The 22,292-nt window shown below is 26.8% G+C and overlaps 1 protein-coding gene across 10 annotated transcripts in view; it reads right to left on the bottom strand.

The window, feature by feature from the left end:
• The window catches only part of LRR (Leucine-rich repeat), a 159,868-nt gene that overhangs the window by 91,687 nt on the left and 45,889 nt on the right, over window positions 1-22,292 (bottom strand). For 9 of the 10 annotated variants that reach the window (XR_010881313.1, XR_010881314.1, XM_067274815.1 and 6 more), the window contains exons 10-15: window positions 21,480-21,568; window positions 19,093-19,187; window positions 13,453-13,494; window positions 9,307-9,494; window positions 5,473-5,550; window positions 3,570-3,757 (exon numbers count right to left, since the gene is read on the bottom strand). Coding sequence is in view for 8 of the 10 variants with exons in the window: in XM_067274815.1 (XP_067130916.1) it covers window positions 3,570-3,757; window positions 5,473-5,550; window positions 9,307-9,494; window positions 13,453-13,494; window positions 19,093-19,187; window positions 21,480-21,568 (680 nt within the window). In the remaining 2 variants the exon portion in view is untranslated. The remainder of the gene's footprint in view (window positions 1-3,569; window positions 3,758-5,472; window positions 5,551-9,306; window positions 9,495-13,452; window positions 13,495-19,092; window positions 19,188-21,479; window positions 21,569-22,292) is intronic. The other variant, XM_067274818.1, reaches the window with a different exon arrangement.

Genomic DNA, 22,292 nt, shown 5'->3' with positions numbered 1-22,292 from the left:
TCGTTGAACCAATACTTTGTGATAATCCAGCATACCTTGACAAACACCCAATTCTGTGACAATCATAGTCATCTGTCTGCTGGCATGAATTATGGCCACCATACCTGCAACATTATTCTCTCCAGGGGATAATGATAGTTGTTCAGGTCACAGCTTGTCTCTGATAGTCTCATGGGCATTATGGAATTGCTTGCACTGTTCTGTACCATTTGTTTTGACAGTACCAGATCTGACATTACAATCTTATCTGTGCACCTCCACTACCCACTTATGGATCAAATGTACCATGTGCCAAGTAGTGAACCCATTCATAGTGTACAACTGACACACTTCATTCCTCGTCCATGTCTGTAACACACTTCTGTTTGCCATCTTGTTTCTTGATGTAATGAATGGACACATTTGTGTATTTGTGGTAACTTCTGACTACTGCTGCACATATGCAACATGCACCCTTACAGTGAAATGCAACACACATCAAGAAAAATGATGTCTCTACCAGTACATAGTAATTTTTACTCTTAATGTAATGCACCAGCACTGAAAATATAGTTGGAAAAGTTATTTTTCTGTATCCATATTTTTGAAGACATACAGTAAAACATAAACACAAATAAAACAAAATTGTGAGATTACAGAAATACATTCATTATAATGAAATTCATTACACTAAAATATAGTCAAAATACCAGAATGTTAAAAAAAATTTAAAAAATAAGAAAAAAAACTCTTATACCTTGAGACAAGGAATTTTTAAAATCAATTTTTCTATTATTGCTAGTTATACAGTTTAAAAGTTTAAAATTATGACTAAAGTTCTTATTGCAAGATAATTGTCTAAATCAGAATTTCTCAGCCTAAATCATCCCTTATGGGCATTTATCATGTTTTAAGAAGCAAAGGGCTGTAATTTATGTGATGAATGAATATTTTTATTTTTGCAATCTGGGTTAGTTATAAAGAGGCCTCTAGTGATTAAAGCCATGCTATATAATCATAATTACATATATCTAATGCTAATCAAGTTCCTATTGAATGTAACATCACAACATATTAATGATAACTGGCTTGACAATCTACGCTAGTCAAGCAAATCAGTTATTGCTAGCCCACCGTGACATCATATGCAATACAAACTTGATTAGATGTAATTAAGATTATTGTAGAGGGCCCTTTGGGTGTGCTACATTTCTTTGGTGGTTTTTATTTTGGCAAAGAAAATCCATCGATTCATTTGTGTCTTCGTATTCAAGTGTTGAATACAAAGACACAAATTTTAAGGGTCAATCCATACAGGTTGACCCTTAAAATAGACCAAATGTCTACCACCAATGCCCACTTCTTGGATATCAACATCAGACTGAATGGAGGAAGGATTGAAACTGGTATATATTGTAAACCTGGCTACATCCCATGGTTTATACCAGCAAACTCAGCCGACCCTTACACATATAAAATCGCAGCGTTCCGGGCTTTAGTTAGAAGAACGTATACACACCCTTCCAGGTGGAATGATACTATAATTGAACTACAGAAGATAGAACACATCGCAATGGCACATGGATACAAAAAAGAACTAATACGAAAGTTAGCATGGGCCTATTCCAGACCACAAGATTTGCAAAGTACACCCATTACTCAAAGGGCTAGAAATGAGGATCGGAATCAAGAACCAGCCAGCGGATATGCAGTTGTCGAATACAACTGGCGATTTCAAGCCTTATATAAAGAAATTGCAACCAAAACTGGTACCAGATTGACATACAGAAAGTCCCCAGATATATATAAATTGTTGCGCAATGCCAAAGACAAAATGAACCATCTTCGGGCTCCAGGTGTATACAGTATTCCAGTGAGGGATGACAGATTTAGGCGGAAATTAGTATACATTGGCTCCACTAAACGTTCCATCCAACAGAGGCTCGAGGAGCACAGATATGATATAAACCATGCTCGTTACACCAGTGCCTTATCCACCTACGCCACCGATCCAGAGATTCACACAGACCTATCCAATGCCAGATTGAGAAATAGAGCCTTTCAGATGGAAGACATCAGGGGCCCTCGAAGCACTTGAAATATACAGGGCCGGCTGTGCAGGGAAATGTATAAACTCTAAAGATGACAACGCACTTTCATATGCCTGGCGTTACGTATGTGAAGAACAAGAAGACGACAACGCTACGTAGCGCACGCATATATTCGAAAATTATGTTCGAATGTATTTTAAAGCTAAACATTTCTCAAAGAATAATTCAAATAATTGGGAGCCAGTTTTCTTTTGTTCTTTTAACCTGAAGCAGACCTTGAATGAGGCCAAAAACGTTTGTTTTCTGGAGAGTAAAAAAGTACTGGATACAAAGGTTCAAAAAGTGAGTACATATTCAAGTGTATCAAATGTATTTTGCTTGGCATTTTATGATTATGTCAAACTATGTTATTTAATGTTGATGTAAATAAGAACGCAATACACTTGCAAGAAATTTCAATCAATGAGCAAACAAAATCATGTCAAAGCCAAAATTTTATATACACAAAATAATATTGTAACATTTTGGGTAAAAAATAGAAACAAGTTTAAAATGTTATGGAATGAAATCAAATAGCTAATTGTGACATTTCCAACTTCTTTTGTCATAGAAAAAGGATTCTTCATCATTCTTCAGTTGTTGTCCAAACAAAGGAATCATTTGCAAATAACTAAAAAAGACGATTTGAGATTATTTTTAACTAGTTTTGAATCAAATAAAACAAGTTGGCCCAACTTCATCAGTCTCAAGGATCATGTCTCATGTTAATAATAATTATTTATCTTTAGATGTCAATTTTAGACTTGTATGTTATTTTTGCTAAATCTGTATTTTGAATAAATAAATAATTATGTATGTTTATTTATAAAATGTAAAACATAAAATAATATTTGATAAATTTTAAAGAGGAGAGGGTGATATGTTCTGATACTTGCAAAGGGGATGATAATTCTGAAAATGTTGATAAATATTAATCTAAACAGTCCTTTGAAGTTTTTTTCATTTAGAAAATTAATTGATATAAAAAAAATTTATGCATTTATAGATTATAATAATCCCTTTTGTTTATGAAGAGTTAAACCTTTATTTCATTAAACTGAAAAATTTTTACATAAAGATGTAATAAAGTAGCACGAGTACATGCATATTTGCTATATATATATATATATATATACAGTAGAGCATTGATTATCCGACTTAATTGGGGACTGGGGTTGGTCAGATAACTGAAAAGTCGAATAACCGAAAAGTATGAAAAAATACATTATTAGTATAGTGTATTAAGCCTGGTTTAAATACTAGCCTCCATTTCATGGTCAAGCCAGTGCTGCCAGCTAAAACATGCAAAAATTTAACAATAATAATATTAAAGTAGCCAAGACATAACCAAATATTGTAGCGCCACATCACTAGCAGACATTTGAATTTGCCGACTAGAATGCAGTTGGTTAATCGATAAGTCGGTTAATTGGGGGTCGGATAATCGATGCTCTACTGTATATATATATAAATAAAAATTTTTTAAATCTTGATACTTACTTTAATGACTCAACAGGAAGTTTATTACTTGACATATTTAGTACTTTTAAAGCAATTGTACTAGAAAAGAAAGTCTTAAATGATGGAGGAACTATTACTTCTTTACTTTTTTTGGTAGAAAACTGATTTCGTGATAAATTTAAAACAGCCAATTTTTGAGTGCAACCTCTAAGAAGAGCTCCAAACACCTAAAAATATAACAATAAAAAAATAATTAAAATGACTAATGAAATTTTCTAATGAAAATATATGCAATTCTTTTAAAATTAACCATACATGATAAACAATACAGGTTTTTATAAAACACTAATCATAATGTAAATAAAGAAGTATTGAAATAAATATATTTTATATTAAAATATATTTATTTCAAAATATATTAGACATTTTTCTGTATATTTATGAAATGTTTGCATCAAAAAAATCAAATATTTTAGAAAATTAAAATTTCATATCAAGCTTAACTATGTAAATTTGAAATTCACTTTACAACAATTTAATGAATATTAACAGTTAGTATACAAAGATAATTAGTTTTCATTTAGAAAAATGTTTATATTTAAAGACTACCTTGTTCAAACAAATTTTAAATGTCTGTTTTTAACTTTGAAATGTTCCTGAAAATAACTAATTTTATTTGAAAAGAGCTTGGTGAATAGAAAACTTAGAAAATTACTAAATTAGTCATTTGCATTTCTAACTTCTTATTCAAATTCCAGCCACTGAGTTTCAGATAGACTCTCTTGAAGTATAGGCAGTCCTCTATTTACAAACATTTGATGTTACGAACAAAGCCGACAGATGGCGGGTTAAAGTGCAGTTTGTTATTTTTTATGTATAGTCAAGTTTATTTTTGAAGTTTTACGTTAAAACATTTACAGTACATACATATGTACATTTGTAGTTGTTTTAAATGAGTAATTTTAATAAATAATGTACTGTACATGTGATTGATTTAAATTTATACTTCCCTTTAACAATCTTAATTCAACATTATTCAAGTAGCCTAAACATTATATAATTGTAAAAACAATGTTGTACTTGAGTTTTTGCGCCAAACATCATCTTTTCGAGTTACGAACTTTTTGACTTGTGAATGACCGCTATGAACAGATTAAGTTCGTAAGTAGAGGACTTACTGTATAATTAAATGTTTCAGGGACTGATTCTATTTTAAAACTAATAACATTTTCATTAAAATGAATTTCTGACAATAAACATTCCCTCCACACACACAACAGGAACTATTAGGGGTTTTTACACACTTGTAAGATGTTTTAGATGTAAGATGACCACCACTGTTTAGTCTAATTACTTGAGTTGCTTACTCTAATTACTCTAATCTAATTACTTGAGGTGAATTACTGGATTGCTCAAATAACTTCTTTGTAGCAGTTCTAATCATCTATTGATATGATTGGTTTTCAAGCTAAACTTGACAAAGCTACTAAAGCTGCAATTGCATGATGCAATCTAACAAGTTTAGACATGTTCAAATATATTGAAATTAATTTCTAATAAAAATTTGTTATGTTAATGTTACACATTCCTTTGAAAATGTATTTATGCAAGTGTGTGTTAAGAGAATATTAATTATTATTATTGAGAATTTCTCAAGAATGTGGCAAAAGGGCCAAATTTGAAAATTAGTTTACTAATCAGCATGGAAAACATATACAGTTCACCTAATAAAGTATAAGAAATTTGTTAAATTCTTTTTATATATCTATACTAAAAGCATTCAGAAGATTGAGTTTTTAATTCCAAAATGTTGAAAAAATAACAATGTTCTAAAAAGTTTTACTTTAACAGACTAACATCACTTAAAATATCATTGACAAGTGTATTATGAGGTTAGATGTAAGAAATCTGATATTATAAAAGAAAAAATATACTGACTTACTGTATCAAGTGCACATTCTGTACCAGATAAATCCAAATGTGTTAAAGCATTAGGCTGAGCAAGAAAATTATAGAGATTCTGAAATTATAAAAGTTAAACTTCAAAATGTTTATAAATAAATTTTAAAATATAATTTGAAACTAGTTTGAAATTAAAATTACTATCAACTTTTCTATATTCAAAATTAATTAATTTGCAAGAAAGAGTATTCTTATTTTTACAACAACAAATATTATTACATATAAAATAAATATTATGTAATATAAAAGCATATTTAAACTTATATTGAATACAGTAGAGCGTTGTTTATCCAAAAGCCGATCAACCAAAACGTCGGTTAACTGAAAGCTTTCCAGTCAGACTGTGTCGTGCTGAATCGAACGTTTTTGATACTAGACTTAACCACTCAGCAGTGAGGGACATATATATACGTCGAGGGCGATCGTGTGGCAGTGGTGAGGGATGTATATATACGTTAAATTCTTTTGGGGGTATCACCAGAATCTAGCCAAAAACTACCGCAAAAAAAAATTCACATAAAAAATGAATTATGTAACAATAAAAAAAGACTTTCTTTACTAGACATAACTGTTTACAAATACTTTTTCTAAAACGGAAATGAGAAAAATTGCGTGAAAAAATACTTTAAAAATTTTTCGGGTAATTCTCCACTACTAGGGATAGAACCATACTGAATCTCCACTGCTGAAAGATTAACTTACTAAAGTATAATTTTTTTGGTTTTTATATTTTTTAATATCTTTATTTTGTTTGTACAAAATAAAGAAATAATTTTAGCAACACAATAGCCTTGATTATTGTTATAAAACTTTTTGTTAGGCTTAAAATCGACGAAAATTCAACACGAAGCGACACGCAACAAAGAAAAATTCAACATCGGATAGGTTAATATATTTTTTCATACATAATAGGTTATCTGAAAAATCAGTTATCCGAACAACCCCGGTCCCCAATTGATTCGGATAAACGACACTCTACTGTAATTGCGAAAATTAAAAGATTTTTCACAACAGTAATTCCAAAGAAACATTGGTATTTTCAAAATAAATAAAATTTAAAATTACGTTCTTCATTTTGAATCTTACAAAAATGAATAATTTAGTTATCATATTATGTTTCAGATTTCAGAGCACTACAAAACTTTAACTTTAATAATATTTACACTGAAAGCAATAAATTAAGAATACCAATAAAATTTATTTGAAAAAATATTCAATTAAACCTCTGCTTGAATTAAACATATCTGGCCATATTCTGACCTATATAAACTAAAGGTTTAAACTGAATCTAAAGTTTAAGATACTAAGGGCATATTCTCATCTATTTTACATGTATATAAAACATGTTTTAAACTTGCTGAAAATAAACTTGGCTTAAACTATCATGAAATGCAAGTTTAAAAAAAGCTTATAAAATGGTAAATATGATCTCAATTGCTTCATTTTAAGTTATGAACAAAATTAACCAAATTACAAGTATAGCAAAGTTCAAACAAGTGTAATATTAATTGATAGAAATAAGATTATGATATAAGATTTGAAGAACAGAAAATTTGATGATAATACCATTTTACAAAAGTAACTATTCTCCATTTAATTTTGTAACTTCAAAATTCAAAAATCCAAAATTTTGAAGTTCATAGTAGTACAGAGCAAATGATGAATACTGTATTATTACTTATTTAAAAAGTTTTACTGCCAACCAATTCCAAAAATGTATGCAGGCTTTAATAGCAATAAGTCAATCAGGTGTATCAAGAATTACTGGACAAGTATCAATTGATCTAGCTAAAAAGTAAATTTTGTAAAGACAGCATAAACATTCTAATGTATTTAGTGTTCACTATATTTTAATATTTTTTTCATTTTTATTGGAGATAACTTTATTTAATAATTATCCATGTTTTTTTTGTAAGAAGGAACAGTTTTCAACTTACCATACATCCATAAAATGTAAAATATTAATAATACATTGAAGGTAATATATATCATATATTTTTGTAATTATAATAAGAATAATTTCATTTATTGTTCAATAATCTTTCAAAATTATCAGTAATCAAAATAACAAGTTTTATTATACAGTGGATGCATTAAAAAAAACTACATGATTAACTTTACTTAAGTTTTTAACTTGTATAACTACTAATTGTAAAGCTTTTTTACTTTAATTTTTTTGTCCTAATTCATGGTTATGGGGATTTGATCCCTCTGATCAATTAACAAATAAATAAAAATAAGTTAAAACAATTTTTAAATTCTCATTATTACTGTAAATAATAATTGTCAACCTAACTTACTATAAATGATAGCAGCATTTATAAATTAAAGTTATGCTTTCTAAGTATGTAAAGACTTTTATTTTTAGTATTATGCATTCTTTTATATATGTTACAGTAAAAACCCGTTTTTAGTTAAAACGCGTTTTAACTAGTTGAAACTAGTTTTTACTGAATGTCATTGTTAAAACCCGTTTTGTCTAGTTAAAATTAGAATTTACTGCAGTACATGTTTTGATTTTAGATAAAACTAGTTTTAACTTTTAACATTAGTTAAAACTAATTTTAGCTACATAAATATGTTTGGGGGAAATAAATAAAGTGATGATTGGGATTAAAACATTTGTATTATCTAATACGACATTTATTGAAAATATTGGTCACACATCTGTGTTATTAACATTAATTAACCCTTTGTCCCCAAAGACACTGATCGATCGGTACCCTGGCTTTTTAAGCAAAACTTTGAGAGGTACCGATTTCATCGTTACTTTGGTAAGTATCGATTTTTGTAAAATTTATTAACAACAGATATAATCTCGTTCGATATGAAGTGAATAAAGTATAATAATTCATTATATTAGTTTGATAGCAGTATAAAATTTTTCAAACAAATGTTTGATATAATGTGCAATAATTTCACAAGGAATAAACATACATGCATAAGTGTTAAATCGAATTGTACAAAACAATATTCTATGTCTTTCTGGCTCAGTGCCAGCAAACAACTATGTAACTAGACAATGTTAATTTTCACAAAATGTTACAAATTATCAAGTTTGTGTGTCAGTTCTGATATATATTATTTTTTTCTTATAAATTTTTCTAATAAAATGCATTGAAAAATATCCTATTTAAAAATAAGGATATTAATAAATGTAAGTGATTTTTTCATATAGATATAATGATAATTTGATTTTTGGTGAACTTTTAAAATAATATCGCCTGACTGACCTATATTGCCTTAGGAGGGATTGCAAAATAAACGTAAACAAGATGTCGGGAGGAAAAGGGTTAAAGCGATACAAAATTCATCATACACTATAGGAATGTGTTAGCTGAATGACCTTGGTCAAAACAGTTTTTACCAAGCCATTTTGTTAAAACCTGTTTTGTCTAGTTAAAACTAGTCTTAACTCAAACTTCATTTTTGACTAGCAGTAAATTCTAGTTATAACAATGACATCCAGTAAAAACATATAAAGTATAAAAGTATAATATATATATATATATACATACATACACTCATGTCCAAAAATAAGCATAATTGTCTAATCTATGAATAAAGCAAAAATAAAATGCAATGATAGTTACAGTTAGAATAAAATAGCAGATGATTATAGTGTAAATATTAATATTCCAAACACCTCCAAATACTTTATGTTTCAATAGAAAATTTAACTTATAGTAAGTACACCACCAAACTAAATTACTGTAAGATATAAAAATCTGTGTTTTTGTAAAAAGACAGAATTTATTCGTATGAATATGATGCATGTTTAAATATTTATTATTTTTAATTTCTATGTACTTACGTTAATGTCTTCTTTGAAAACGTTATCACTAAGATTGAGGTAGGTAAGAGTGGATGGCATGGCACGATTTAAAGATAATGCATGTGCTAAGGTATTTACACCCTTAGAAGTTAGTCCTGTCCTAGAAAGATTTAAATGAATGAGTCCCTTCTGCAATTTACCTACTGTTCCACTAAGATGTCCAGCACCTGAAATTTAAAAATTTTTATAATTTTGGCTTAATGTATATATAGCTTAAATTTTTATAAATTAACAACACATAATTAAATATAATAAAAATTATAAAAATACTGAAAAAGAAACTATAGTGACAAAGAAATAAAATAAATTAGCTTCTAATATTGTATTTATATACATCTTTAATGTGAAAAAAATCTATGTACTAATCTACTCAAAAAAGAAATGTTATTTAGTATCACATAAATTTCTCTTTCTAGATTATTCTCTTCAACTCATCTCGTTTTATCCTACATTTACACTGAAATCAATGTAATTATTTAATAATCCCATTTTTAAAATATTAATTTATTTTAAATCTGCTCTGAATTTAGCTGAATTAAAAAAAAAAACAAGTTTTAAAAAGCTTTAAAATTTAATTTTAGAATATGGATATGAGATAATTTTTCACAGCTTTATTTAACATTAAATAATATCTGAGGAGTAAAATTAAAATTTTGAAACTGACAAATAATTCAGATTTGATAAAAGATATATTAGAAAATGGATAAATGTTAAAATTAGAGATGGAAGTTTTAAACATGGTACAGCCAAAAATGAACTAAATTTTTAATAAAACTTATATAATATTGTAGTTCCCGAAGGCTAAGCTGATATGTAAGACACCACCTGTTGTTGCCTTGTAAATATTATGTTTATAAACTTGTGTATTCTACCTACTGTAAATAAACTGTAAATAGTGTACAATTTGAGTGTGGAGGTGTATTTTCATCAAACTGGAATTAACTATCGGATCATGACACAGACGGAACCCAACTCAACGAGATGGAGTTTGGGAGATATCAACACAAGATCATCACCTGGAATCTTCACTTTATCTGATGTGACGACTAAAGCAAAGTTGGAAAAAAAACCACAAAACTACAGTTAGGAAAATACAGTAGTGTGTTATACAGTAGTATAGGCTTACAATACACTGTGTCTTCCATTTACAATTACTCTGTAGATGAAAAACTGAAAAATTCGTTTAGTGTTGTTTGTTTTGAGCACTTAACTGTCTCAACTTTCTTTTTCAACGATCATGAATGCCTTGAAAACATCATCTTCGCAATTGTCAATTGTTGGCAAGTAACATCTAAGGATTCTTAATGCCTCTGGTATGAGAAAATGCAAAATTGGATTCTGATGTGACATTGATGTAGATTGTATATTTTCTTTTTGTTTATCTGTTATTATTTTATACATAAAATGTTAAGACATTTTATTAATATGTTATTATATATATATGATTATATATATTATATTATATATTTATCCATATTAATAAAAATGTCTTATTAATATATAATGTCGATTATATTATAATATATATATATATTATTAAATATATTAATTATGTATTAATAAATAAATTGACTCCCCCATCCTGAACCATCCTGAAAAAAAATGAGTTTGCATCACACATGCTGAGTGAATTCATTTTTTCAGAAGGGGGTGATGACTTATCAGAGTGTGGGACAGCAAAAGTATGTCGACTTATCCAGTAGTGACGAGTTAAACAGTGTCGAGTAAACCAGAGTTTTTTAACATTAATGCCTATGTAAGTCAGCTGGGACAACATAAAACTAATTACTTAACCAATGGTGTCGAGTTATCCGGGTGATGACTTATGCGGAGTCGACTGTATGTATGTATGTATATATATATATGTAAGTGTGTATTAAGGAACACACACAATATACCATAAAACTATTGTTAAGAGAGTTAAATTATAAATATCTTTATGAAATATTCATAAACATTTCCAGCTTACAATTTTAAAAATTGAATTTTCTAGAGAATAGCATTATATTAAAAATATATCTTCAATTTTAAGCTATTACAGAAGTTCAAGTCAGTTTTTGAATAAAAGGAAAGATCATAATTTAAAAATAATTCTATAAAAATGGATTTCAATTATCCTTGCCAACAACATTCAAAAAATCTTTCCATAAATTGATAGTAACTATTCTATTAATAAACTAATTATCCTATTAATTCAAACTACTGACATGCTACTAGTAATTGAAAAGATTAAATCAAGACAAACTAAGATGAAAATACGATAAAACCCCGCCAATTCAATATAATGCAGTCTGCTCAAAGCCTTTAAAAAAACTCAAAATTTATGATGATTCAAATTATCGTGACATTTCATTGATTCTTATATAATACAATTATTCCCAAACATGAACCAATCAGCAAAAGGTGGTAATTCATCGTAGCACTGTACTTTCCTTAAATCTATGTTTGTTTGGTGCAATTTTGGAAAAAAATATAACATCATGGATGCCATAGGCAATATCAACTTCGCTTGGCAAGAATTAACTGATAAATGCATGAACAAAGTGTGGAAAAAGTTATGACTGAAGGTATCCAAGAATTCTCAACAAGAAGATCCTATCGCTGTATTGTTAGGTTGACCAAATTGTCAACCTAATTGACACAGCAGGACTAGGAGATGTACACTAGCAGGATATCGAGGAGTTACTGCAGGTGAGAGCCCTACCACAGACCTTCAAGAATTTGCAAAACAAGGAATTCATGTAGAATTGGAAAATAGTGATTCTGAAAATGAAGAAATTGTTACAGATTTCCTTAGTAAAAGTTTGGTAACAATAACCAAAATTGTTGTTCAAATTTTAACAAATGATACAGATTTTGAAAGAAGCGCAAAAGCAAGACAAAGCGTTTTGGATGCAAACTCTAGCTACTGACATTTGCTTAACGATAAAAAAAAGCAACATTGCAAAAAACAAAAGAAAGAAAAAAATCAAAAAAATCAAGAATTTCAGAAGAGCCAGGACCTTCCTGGCAAAAAATGAACTTTACATTTCTGTGTGCATATGTTTGTGTGTTATTTAACATATATTGTTATGCAAATTAATATGAAAATAACTTAAAATTAAAGTACAATCAGTTTTTTTTTTGGTTGTTTTTGGTCACATGTTCCCCTTTTCCTATTTACTTTGTGTTAAAATGACCTCGTTTAACGCTGTTTTGTTTAGCACTTTGTCATCTAGAAATGCATCCCCTGCATTAAGTAGAATCTTACTGTAATTATAAATAATTGAAAAAATTTCTTAAAAGTTATTATTTGATTTTCTTAAATACAGCTATGTTATTTGTTATTTGTTTATTGTTATTTGTTATTTGTTTATTGTTATTTGTTATTTTGTTATTTTACATAAATATTATATATATTTCTTGTTATTTTACATAAATATTATATATATTTCTTAACAAATTATCTTTAATTTATGCAAATTTGAAAAACAAATGTAAATAATTAATGAAAATTTTATTTAAATTACACTATTTATATTCTGCAATAATAAATTTATACATTTATAAACGGCAAATTTTATATACTTTCTTGTTTTCTTTTATTGATTTATCATTACTCACAAATAACAGTACACAGAATTATTTTATCTAACAAAATTAACAAACAAATTCATTCATTACATTCACAAATGGATAAACAACATGCATATCTGTTTCTAATTTCTAATAGATAGCATCATGTTTATTGTAGTTCAATTATTATTTAATCACTTAATTTAATAAATCTAATGATTTTTGACAATCATGGTTATTAACAATGTTATTGAAACAAAAATTTAAAACAATCAAAGTCTAATTAAATCATATTGAACAATCAAAAGGATTTATTGATAATTGTTTATTAATTTATAACTTCAATAAATACTAATAAAAATTTGCACATTGTCAACATTTTTAGGTAAAAGTAAAATATATTTATTTAAATGCACATAAAACATACTTTAAACAATCACAACTTTACTAATACTATTTGAAATGAAAAAACACACATGTAAAACATTGTTATTTCACAAAAATAATTTTTTGTAATTTAAAATTATATTATATAGTACTAAATACATAAAAATAAACATATAATACAACCTTGAGTGATTTTTGCTATAATTCCACAAAGGCTATTGATTCCTACAAAATAAAATTTTATTTAAGTATAATACTTTATTAAACAAATATGATAAACAGATTTATTATTCTATCAATGATATATTTCCAATATAACTGTAATACATTTAATGTAAGCACTTTAATAATAAATAAATATATTCCTTTTATGATTTCTAACTTTAATATTGAGATTCTTTCTTCAAAACCTGATGGAAGAATTTCTTAATGCTTTCCCATATCTAAAGTTATAGCTTTAAATTTCATTTTAACAAAAATATTAATTTCTGACAGTTAATCAACAACAGACATACGAAGAAAGATTACAGCCATTTTTTGTGTCTCATGTTAAATCTATCATCACAAAAAATATAATGAAAAATATATGAAAAGAATCATTTTGAAAATAGTTTTGTTCAATTAGTTCCATTACATTTAAGCAAAACTATATATATTTTTTACATAATATAAATCAAAAAATTGTAAGATATAACAGTGAAAACTTCTAATAATTTTTAATTTCTAACAATTTTTTAAAAATTTATTATAATACAGTAGACCCCCCTATAACACGGTAGATATGTTCCGTGTTATATGAATCTATGTTGTACGAGTCACTTAAATACATGAGCCAATCACAGCCTGGCACGTGTGCAGTTTAGGGACAATGGCTGTTTGAAAGGTTTTCTTCCATAAAATTAATCAATTCTAGACTAATTTGACTCAACGTTTCCAAATCACGTATAATTTTTTGGGAATAATCCATATAAATTATGCTATAAACAAAAAATTGTAGGATTACTTACCAAGTGTGCACCGTTCGACGACGCCATTGCTTAAGCTTGTTTTTGTCGCGGAGCGGCTCATCGAACGGCAGATGTGTTTCCTGATAAGTTATTCTTTCTGTGAAAAATTTGCTGAACATTGGAAACATCATTAATAGAAATATAATTTTTATGGCTGTTGAATAATAATTGTTTTTTAGTAGGTCTGCTGCTCATTTAAACTGAACGGTTTGTGCAATGTCCACTATTGGTCCAGATTCAACCAATCCTGTCGAGAGACGAGTCGGTCATGACAATCTGTCTCATTCTTTTACCATGTTATACAAACATGATCACAATTTTTCCATCGTATTATATGAATCTGTCGTATACGAACTCGTGTTATAGGGGGGGTCTACTGTATGTTTAAAAAAAAACTAAAAATGAAATTGTTACAGGAAATTTAATTAAACATTTCCAAGTCATACATTAATTGAATTCTTAATGAAAACAGTAATTAATTTTGTGTGAAATATTTTAATACATATTTAATATTAGAAACAGAAAACAACACATTTAGTAAGTGGAAATTTGTTTTTATTTCCATGATACTATAATACAGTATTAATAAAACTTATAGAAAAGATTAAATTTATTCTCATACCATATTGCTTCAATGTGTTTAGTGAATTTAAAGCTTGTGCAAATGAGCAGATGATTTAATTAACTTAAAAAAATACTTTTAGCACTAATAATTTTTGAAAGCTTATTAAACTAAATCATTTTACTACTGTAAATCAATGATTATGAAATTGTGATTTTACATTTGCAAAGTAATCTTATGACAATATAGTATTTCAATTATTTATTTTCTGAAATATTTTGTACTATTACCAAAATGTAACTAAATAATTTATTAATAAACTTTTACTATAGCAATTCATTGATGGCATACAGATTTTTGAAAAACAAAATTGCAATACATCAATGACATACCTAAAAGGAGAACATCATTATAATTATGGTGATATATGTAATGGATATGCTTTACAAAAAATTATGCATAGAATTTCTCCAATACATTCCATTTGTTTTCAAAAATGTAACATTGTATGATGCTACTTTAAAGCTGGTATTCATCTTTGTGTATCTTATAAAAGAAAATCATTGTCAACAAGCCAAGGTATTTGACTTTTAGAAATGCTTTTGAAATATTTTATTGACATCTTCCAATATTAACTATAATATTATATTACAAAATTTATTATCAAAAATTTTAAAGTATTAAAATTTCAAATAATTTAAAGTTTAAAAGTAATCTTTACAATTTAACAAATTACTTAAAAGAAATAATGTAAAATACAGTGTGTCTTAAAGTCCTTGTGCATTTAAAACTGAATAATTTAAGTTCTATCCACAAAGAAAACAATCTGGAAAATGCTTTTGAAAAGAAATTTGTCTTACAACACAATGAGAATTTGTGAAAGCCAAGTTGAAAACTTCTGATATAAAAAATTATATGTAAATAATTTTTTTGTGAAATAATAAATACCAAAAATAAATAAATGCACTGCAAAAATACAGATAACCAGAAAACATTTAACAAAAACTTTTTCAATAGTTTTTCAATCATCTTCAGCTAAAATAATTTAATAAATTGATTGTGATTAAATATTTTTTTTATTACCTCAAATTAAGCACTGCATTTATTTTTCGATTTTATCAGAATGATGCCAAGCTTTGTAAACATTTTAAATAACTTTTTAAGGGCGATACTGGTGAATTTTTTGGTAGAGCTAGTTGTGTATTGGCAGCTTGTGAGGCTTTAAGTAATTGGAAAATGATTAAACCAGGGAAGTGGTATTTGTAAATAGACTATCCTTAGTCTTAATTAGTTGTTTATTACTAATTACTGGAACTGAATTCAATTCAGGTCCCTTACCCCATTCTCCACAACAAATGAGTCAAGCGGATATGCAAAGAAGGAGCATAATAGGCCACGCAAGGACAATTTCAAAGAAAAGGAAAATCAGTTGAAAGATCTAATTAGTGAAGATTATTATCAAATAGAAAAAGATTTCTGTAAAAACAGCCCCGAAAACGCAAAAATTACAAAAATCAATGATTATTTTGAAACTTTAAAAAATAAAGAACCACCGGAACAAGAGGAACCCCAATACACATTAAAATCGATTTATGAACTAATACAAGATAAATTCTTACTACTCCATACCAAACTACAAGAAATTAAAACAGAGGTTAATTTACTGAAAGAAGAAGAAAATTATTTCCATGGAAAGTTGACAAAACTGTCTCAAAAAATAGAAGAAATGAAAATAATATCCAAGAATAAATGCCAAATAAAAGATATGATTGAATTTGAAATAAATAAATTGATTAATAAGAGAAATAACAAAAATATTATAATTATAAATTTCCCATTTATTTCACATGATTACGTAAAAGAAATTAATCAATACATAAAAAAAGAATTAGGAATATCTAACAGCTGTACAGAAAGTGTGGTTAGCCTAACCAACAATGAAAGTAAACCTATAGTGAAAAGCTCACTAGATTCCTTATATGACAGAAATTCAATTAATAAAATAATGTAAAAAATAAAAATTACTTTGAAATAAACTCATCTTAAAAATTCGATTCTTTGATTATTAGAGAATTTTGGAAAAAGAAGGATAAGTTCAGTAAAAAGGAGAAAAATAAAATAATACCACAGACTTATGTAAAAGATCAAGAATGAGGAGGAAAAAATTATTGCCAATAATTAAAGAAGAAAAACTCAATGGAAATAGAATAATTATAAGGGATGATTAAGGACTACATTAAGGATAACAAATACTCATACAACATTAGTTTTGATATAAAATGTTTCAATTAAGTGGTTCTTAAATAGGAACTGATTAAATTTCAAAATAGAAGATAAACAAAATGATAGAAACAATAGCAGCAATAGATATATAGATTGTTATAATCATGAACATAGGAATTTTAAGAATAGATTTTAACTATGCTCATATTTTATGCTAACACTTATTGAATGTTTCTTTATGACAAGAAATCAAAATAAATATCAATTATATTATAGAGTATAACAGAGCCAAACTCTCAGTTGATATAAAATGTCTCTGAAAAATATTGTTTTAAGATATCAAGATCAGCTATAACAGTGTAATCTTGTGTGATATAATATAATATCAGTATAATTATATATTAATGGTTATGTGCTTATGTTTCTGTTCGTATATAAAAATATTATATAAGATTAAATTAAAAGAAGATAATAACTCATAATATTGTGAGGTAAGCCGAGGGTCAAAGGGCAATACCAGGTGACCACTTACTCATCACAAAATTGGTAAGATTCGACCTCAATGTCGAAGGATGACAATTTATGAGTATAAAATGCGGAGATGAACGATCATGTAATCACCCTTCTCCTAACATCAGGATGCTGACACCAGATAGTCAATTTCGCGGACTAACCTATGTAAACAATTAAGTTTTAGGAGAACTATTTTTACAAGTGAAGCATTGCATGAGTGGTAAATAGTCCAAGCTCAATTAATGAGAGAATTCGAATAACCAACACAATAAATATTTAATGAATAAATGAAACAGACATATATATATATTATATATTATTATATATATAGTCTGTTCAAATATATATATATATATATAATATATATATATTTATTTATTTATTCTAAATATGACATAAGATAGCATTGGAAAATATAATGAAATTTCAAACGAGCTTATATCTAACTATACCTATATTTCTATACCTCGCATAAATGTTATACCTGAGAGAGCTTACAAACATTCTAATATTATACTACCTTCACTTGAGGTTTGATCTTCTTAAATATCGACATATTGATAAATATTCTAGAGAATGGAGAAGGGGATGATCAATCTTCTATGTACTTGGTATACATTATGATTATGTCTTCTATTTGGTGCCTTCAAAACAATGGAAGATGGCCTAGTTTCTATGGCAATTTCTGTTCTCTAAGAATGGTGCTTATATGACGAATTTGGGTCTCATTGAACCTCCGAGAAACTGCGCGCTAAGGCGGGAAATCTACCCCCTTTTTATAGGGATGGCTGGGTAACTGAACTCAACATCTTAGGACAGTGAGTAACTTTTAGTCAGAAAGAAAAAAGTTTGCTTCCTTTCTCTCTCAGAAACAAAAAATGTACATCCTTTTTGTTAAAATTTTATCAAGAAATAAAATGTTGTTTTATAATAATTTAAAATAATTAATCCCTTCAAAAAAATTAATTCCCTCATCCCATGGATCTCACAATACCATTTAAGAATTTTCTGATTGTTTCTGTCACAGATATTGTTTTATAATTATAAGGAAGCTCGAGCATTACAAGATTAATACAACCTCCATGTGACAAACAAGAGCAACAATATCATCATGCACTTATTCTTGCCATATGGTTATAAACTATTTTGACTATTAACAATGTATATAACTTTCTTAGAAAACTTTTTTGTAGCTAAGTACTCCAATAGGTGATTTTATATATTTGAGTTTACAGTACTCAAAATGTATGTTAATGGTTTTTGACAAGATGTTAATTAATTTGTAAATAATGTATCTACAATTAAACCAACCAAGGTTGGCAATTTTTGTAACCTCCTTTGTAACAGGTTTATACCTAGTACAAATAAACTTTACTTATTTACTTAAATAACTTTTTAAAACAAAAAAAAATGACAATCACAAAACTTTTCTCTTAAAATATTACATATAAGAAATATTTTAAATAATAGTAATTATTAAAACTTTTTCTTATTAAGTTATACATTTTCAATATTTACCTTTATCTTCAATCAAATTGTTTGACAGATCTAACGTATGAAGAGGAGTATTTGCATTAGAAATTAATGCTAAAGATAGTTTATGAGCAAAGTCTCTGTAAAGAAATGCAATTAATTAATTTAAAAAACTGATATCAATATTCTGTTTTGCATAGAAGTACACTTTTAAAATCTTAATGTAATTAAAACTTAAATATATTAATTAAATTTTATTATTTAAGTTAATTATTTCTATAAAAATCAACTATAAACTATAGTAATCAAAATTAACAAAATCTATAGTTTTTATAGACTATTTCATCATTTTAGCTTTTGAGTCATGTATGCTTATTGCCACTTTCACTCCTCCCTACACCCATCATCTTGGTATATTACTCAGCTGTGATTTTTTCCACTATTTTATTTAAGGTCTTTGTCATTGTTATAATTTGTGCTGACAATACGTCTTGTCCACTTAAAGTTTGCAACTTTTGTGTGTCTAATAACAAAGTTTCTCAAACACATCATAAAGTTTTTAGTTTTTCTGCTTCTATAGGCATCAGTGTTTTTATCAGATTAATCTGCATACTCTTCAAGGTTATCTTATTTTCAAAGCTTTGTCTCTTTTTCTTCTCTGAGTCATTACAGAATGTAGAAAGATATTCGGACTTATCCAATATTCTACAACATTTAAATGTTCTGAATTTTCAAATGATATCTAAGCAGTCATATATTGTTAATTTCTTTTTGTGAAAATTATTAAGTTACATTATGGTTTTAGCTAATTGCTTTAAACTATTAATTTTATTAATGAATAAAAAGAATATATTGATATTAAAAATGTATATGTGTGTGTCACAATTTATTAATTGATAATATTAATTAATTAATCAATAAATTTCAAAAAAAATGTAAAAAAAGGAATGGCTAGATGTATAATTTGAATTTGCAATCTTTGCAAACAAAAATGAATACATTGCACGTGTTATTTCAATATTCTAAATCAAATTTATACAAATACATGGTAAATTAAACCAGTGATATTCAAACTGTTTTATATAAAATGTGAGATTCTGTAGACAATTTATAAAGGCTCTCTAAGCAAGTAAAACACAATACAATTATAAATTTGATAATATCACATTTACACAATAACACAGTTTGGAAGAAAATTCTTTAGAATTATGTTTACAAAATTATATAGATAGAATTTTTAAGAAATTAAAATGTAACAGAGACCTTTTTTACATTTTTAAGAAATTTGTAAATATTTATGTTTAGAAATAAAAAAATTTTAAAAATATTTACTTTAAAAAATTATTTATATTTAATATTTTGTTTCTAAAAATCTTTTATTGTAAAATCCCATAAAAATAAAATTTAAAGAAAAAGGGAATCCTTACTTATGTGAAATATTTCATTAATATTGAAAATTTGAAGACTACTGATTTAAACTAATACATTTTTGTTATGGTTATTTATTGTCATATTGTTTACAATGTTAAATTATTTGGCCATTCAAAAAGGAAGGAAGGATTTAAAAACTTATTTGATGCAATTTATCTTTCTAGAACATTCCAGCCATGCTTTAAAATTCAAATACTGAGATATGATTAATCAACCCATTCTTTGAATATTCCCTCTCTCAAAGAAATCAATGACAAGACAAAACACTGTACATATAAGAATGATTATAAAAAAATTAACCTAACTGTATCATGAAGCAGCCATACAAATGCTAGAATATCAACTATCTTAAGTTGCTCGATTTAATGAACTCTATGCATTTGAAAATGTAATATAACTATAGTTTTATAATGAACAAAACATTCTGATATTCAATCTCTCTCTTCAAATACAAATGTTTTCTTGTTTTCTGAAGTAACCATTTGTCTATTAATTTTCAAGTTATCACTTTAGGAATATGTTTAAACAAGACCAGAAACATTGTGTTGTGTGTCAGATGCAGAAAACTTCTGCCAAAGAAAAGCTTCCTTTCAAAAGACTAAGATTGTCTAAATGATATAGTTGAAAACAACTACAGAAAACAGTTGAATTGAAACACATCTAAGAAAATAATTATTCTTACATTCAAGTAGAGATGACAAATAAAACAGAACACATTATTAAATAAATTAATTCAATACTGTGTTATGGTCTTCTACAGGTCTGAAATATGATCTAAAAACATTTATCTTATTCTGTTGCTTGAACTTTATTTATAGTAAAGAGTTTTGAAGAAAATGTCTCAATTTCTGCATGGTCTTAGATGAGTTTTCAAAACACTAAAATAGTTTTGCATATATAATATGTAGTGTACATAAACAGATTATTTATGCATTTTCACTCATAATATTTATTTACTATTGATACTTTGCTTTCTTTTCTGAAATTATAAAACATATTACCCTTTTACACCAATATTATCAAGATATAATTCTTCAAGAGAAACTGAATGCTTCATTACTTGTAATAATTGTTCTAATGCTTCTGATATCTAAAAAAAAGATATAATAAAAATTATTGTATTTTTTATATATAAAATCATTTTAATAAAATATAATACTTTATTACTATTATAATTTTTACTTTATATTGTTTCTGAATGTATCATGGAAGGCCTTATTATCATAACTAGTGTTAATTCAGCTTTGAACAATAGGAAAGAAAATAAGAGTTAGATCTGTGGGTATGGTTCACTACATTAGAAAAAGTGTAAATAGTTATTGTTTCTAGAAGCTGATGTATTGATGCTAATCTATTATTTTATTAATATTATACTTAATGATGTATTTTATTTATTTTACTTATGTTTTTATTTAGATTTGTTGATATTTTATTATTTTATTGTATTTTATATATTATTCTATTTTTTGAGTGCTACAAAATTTATATGCTTAAAGCACATGTGTATTTGTTGATCTCTGTTTGAATGATGTTATTATTATTATTTTTTTGAGTTAAGAATCTTATGAGAGATGTATAGCCTTGAAAAACATTTAATCTAATAAACCAATTAGACTCCTTAAACTTTATAGCATGTCAGATTGTTTAAATTTGTGATTTCAGAAATAAAGCATTGCAGACTCTTGAAATTAATTGTATACTAAATATATTAAAATGTTCAATCAATTAAAAAAAACAAAATAATTATATTACAAACATTTTTACAAACATTCATTTACAAAATGTGTGATATGATATACTGTACTATACCTATC

The sequence above is a fragment of the Centruroides vittatus genome, unplaced genomic scaffold (assembly GCF_030686945.1).
Source record: "Centruroides vittatus isolate TY-2023 unplaced genomic scaffold, ASM3068694v2 contig_564, whole genome shotgun sequence".
NCBI lineage: Eukaryota > Metazoa > Arthropoda > Arachnida > Scorpiones > Buthidae > Centruroides > Centruroides vittatus.
The sequence above is the reverse complement of the archived record's forward strand: the minus strand, read 5'-3'. Positions and strand labels throughout refer to the sequence as shown.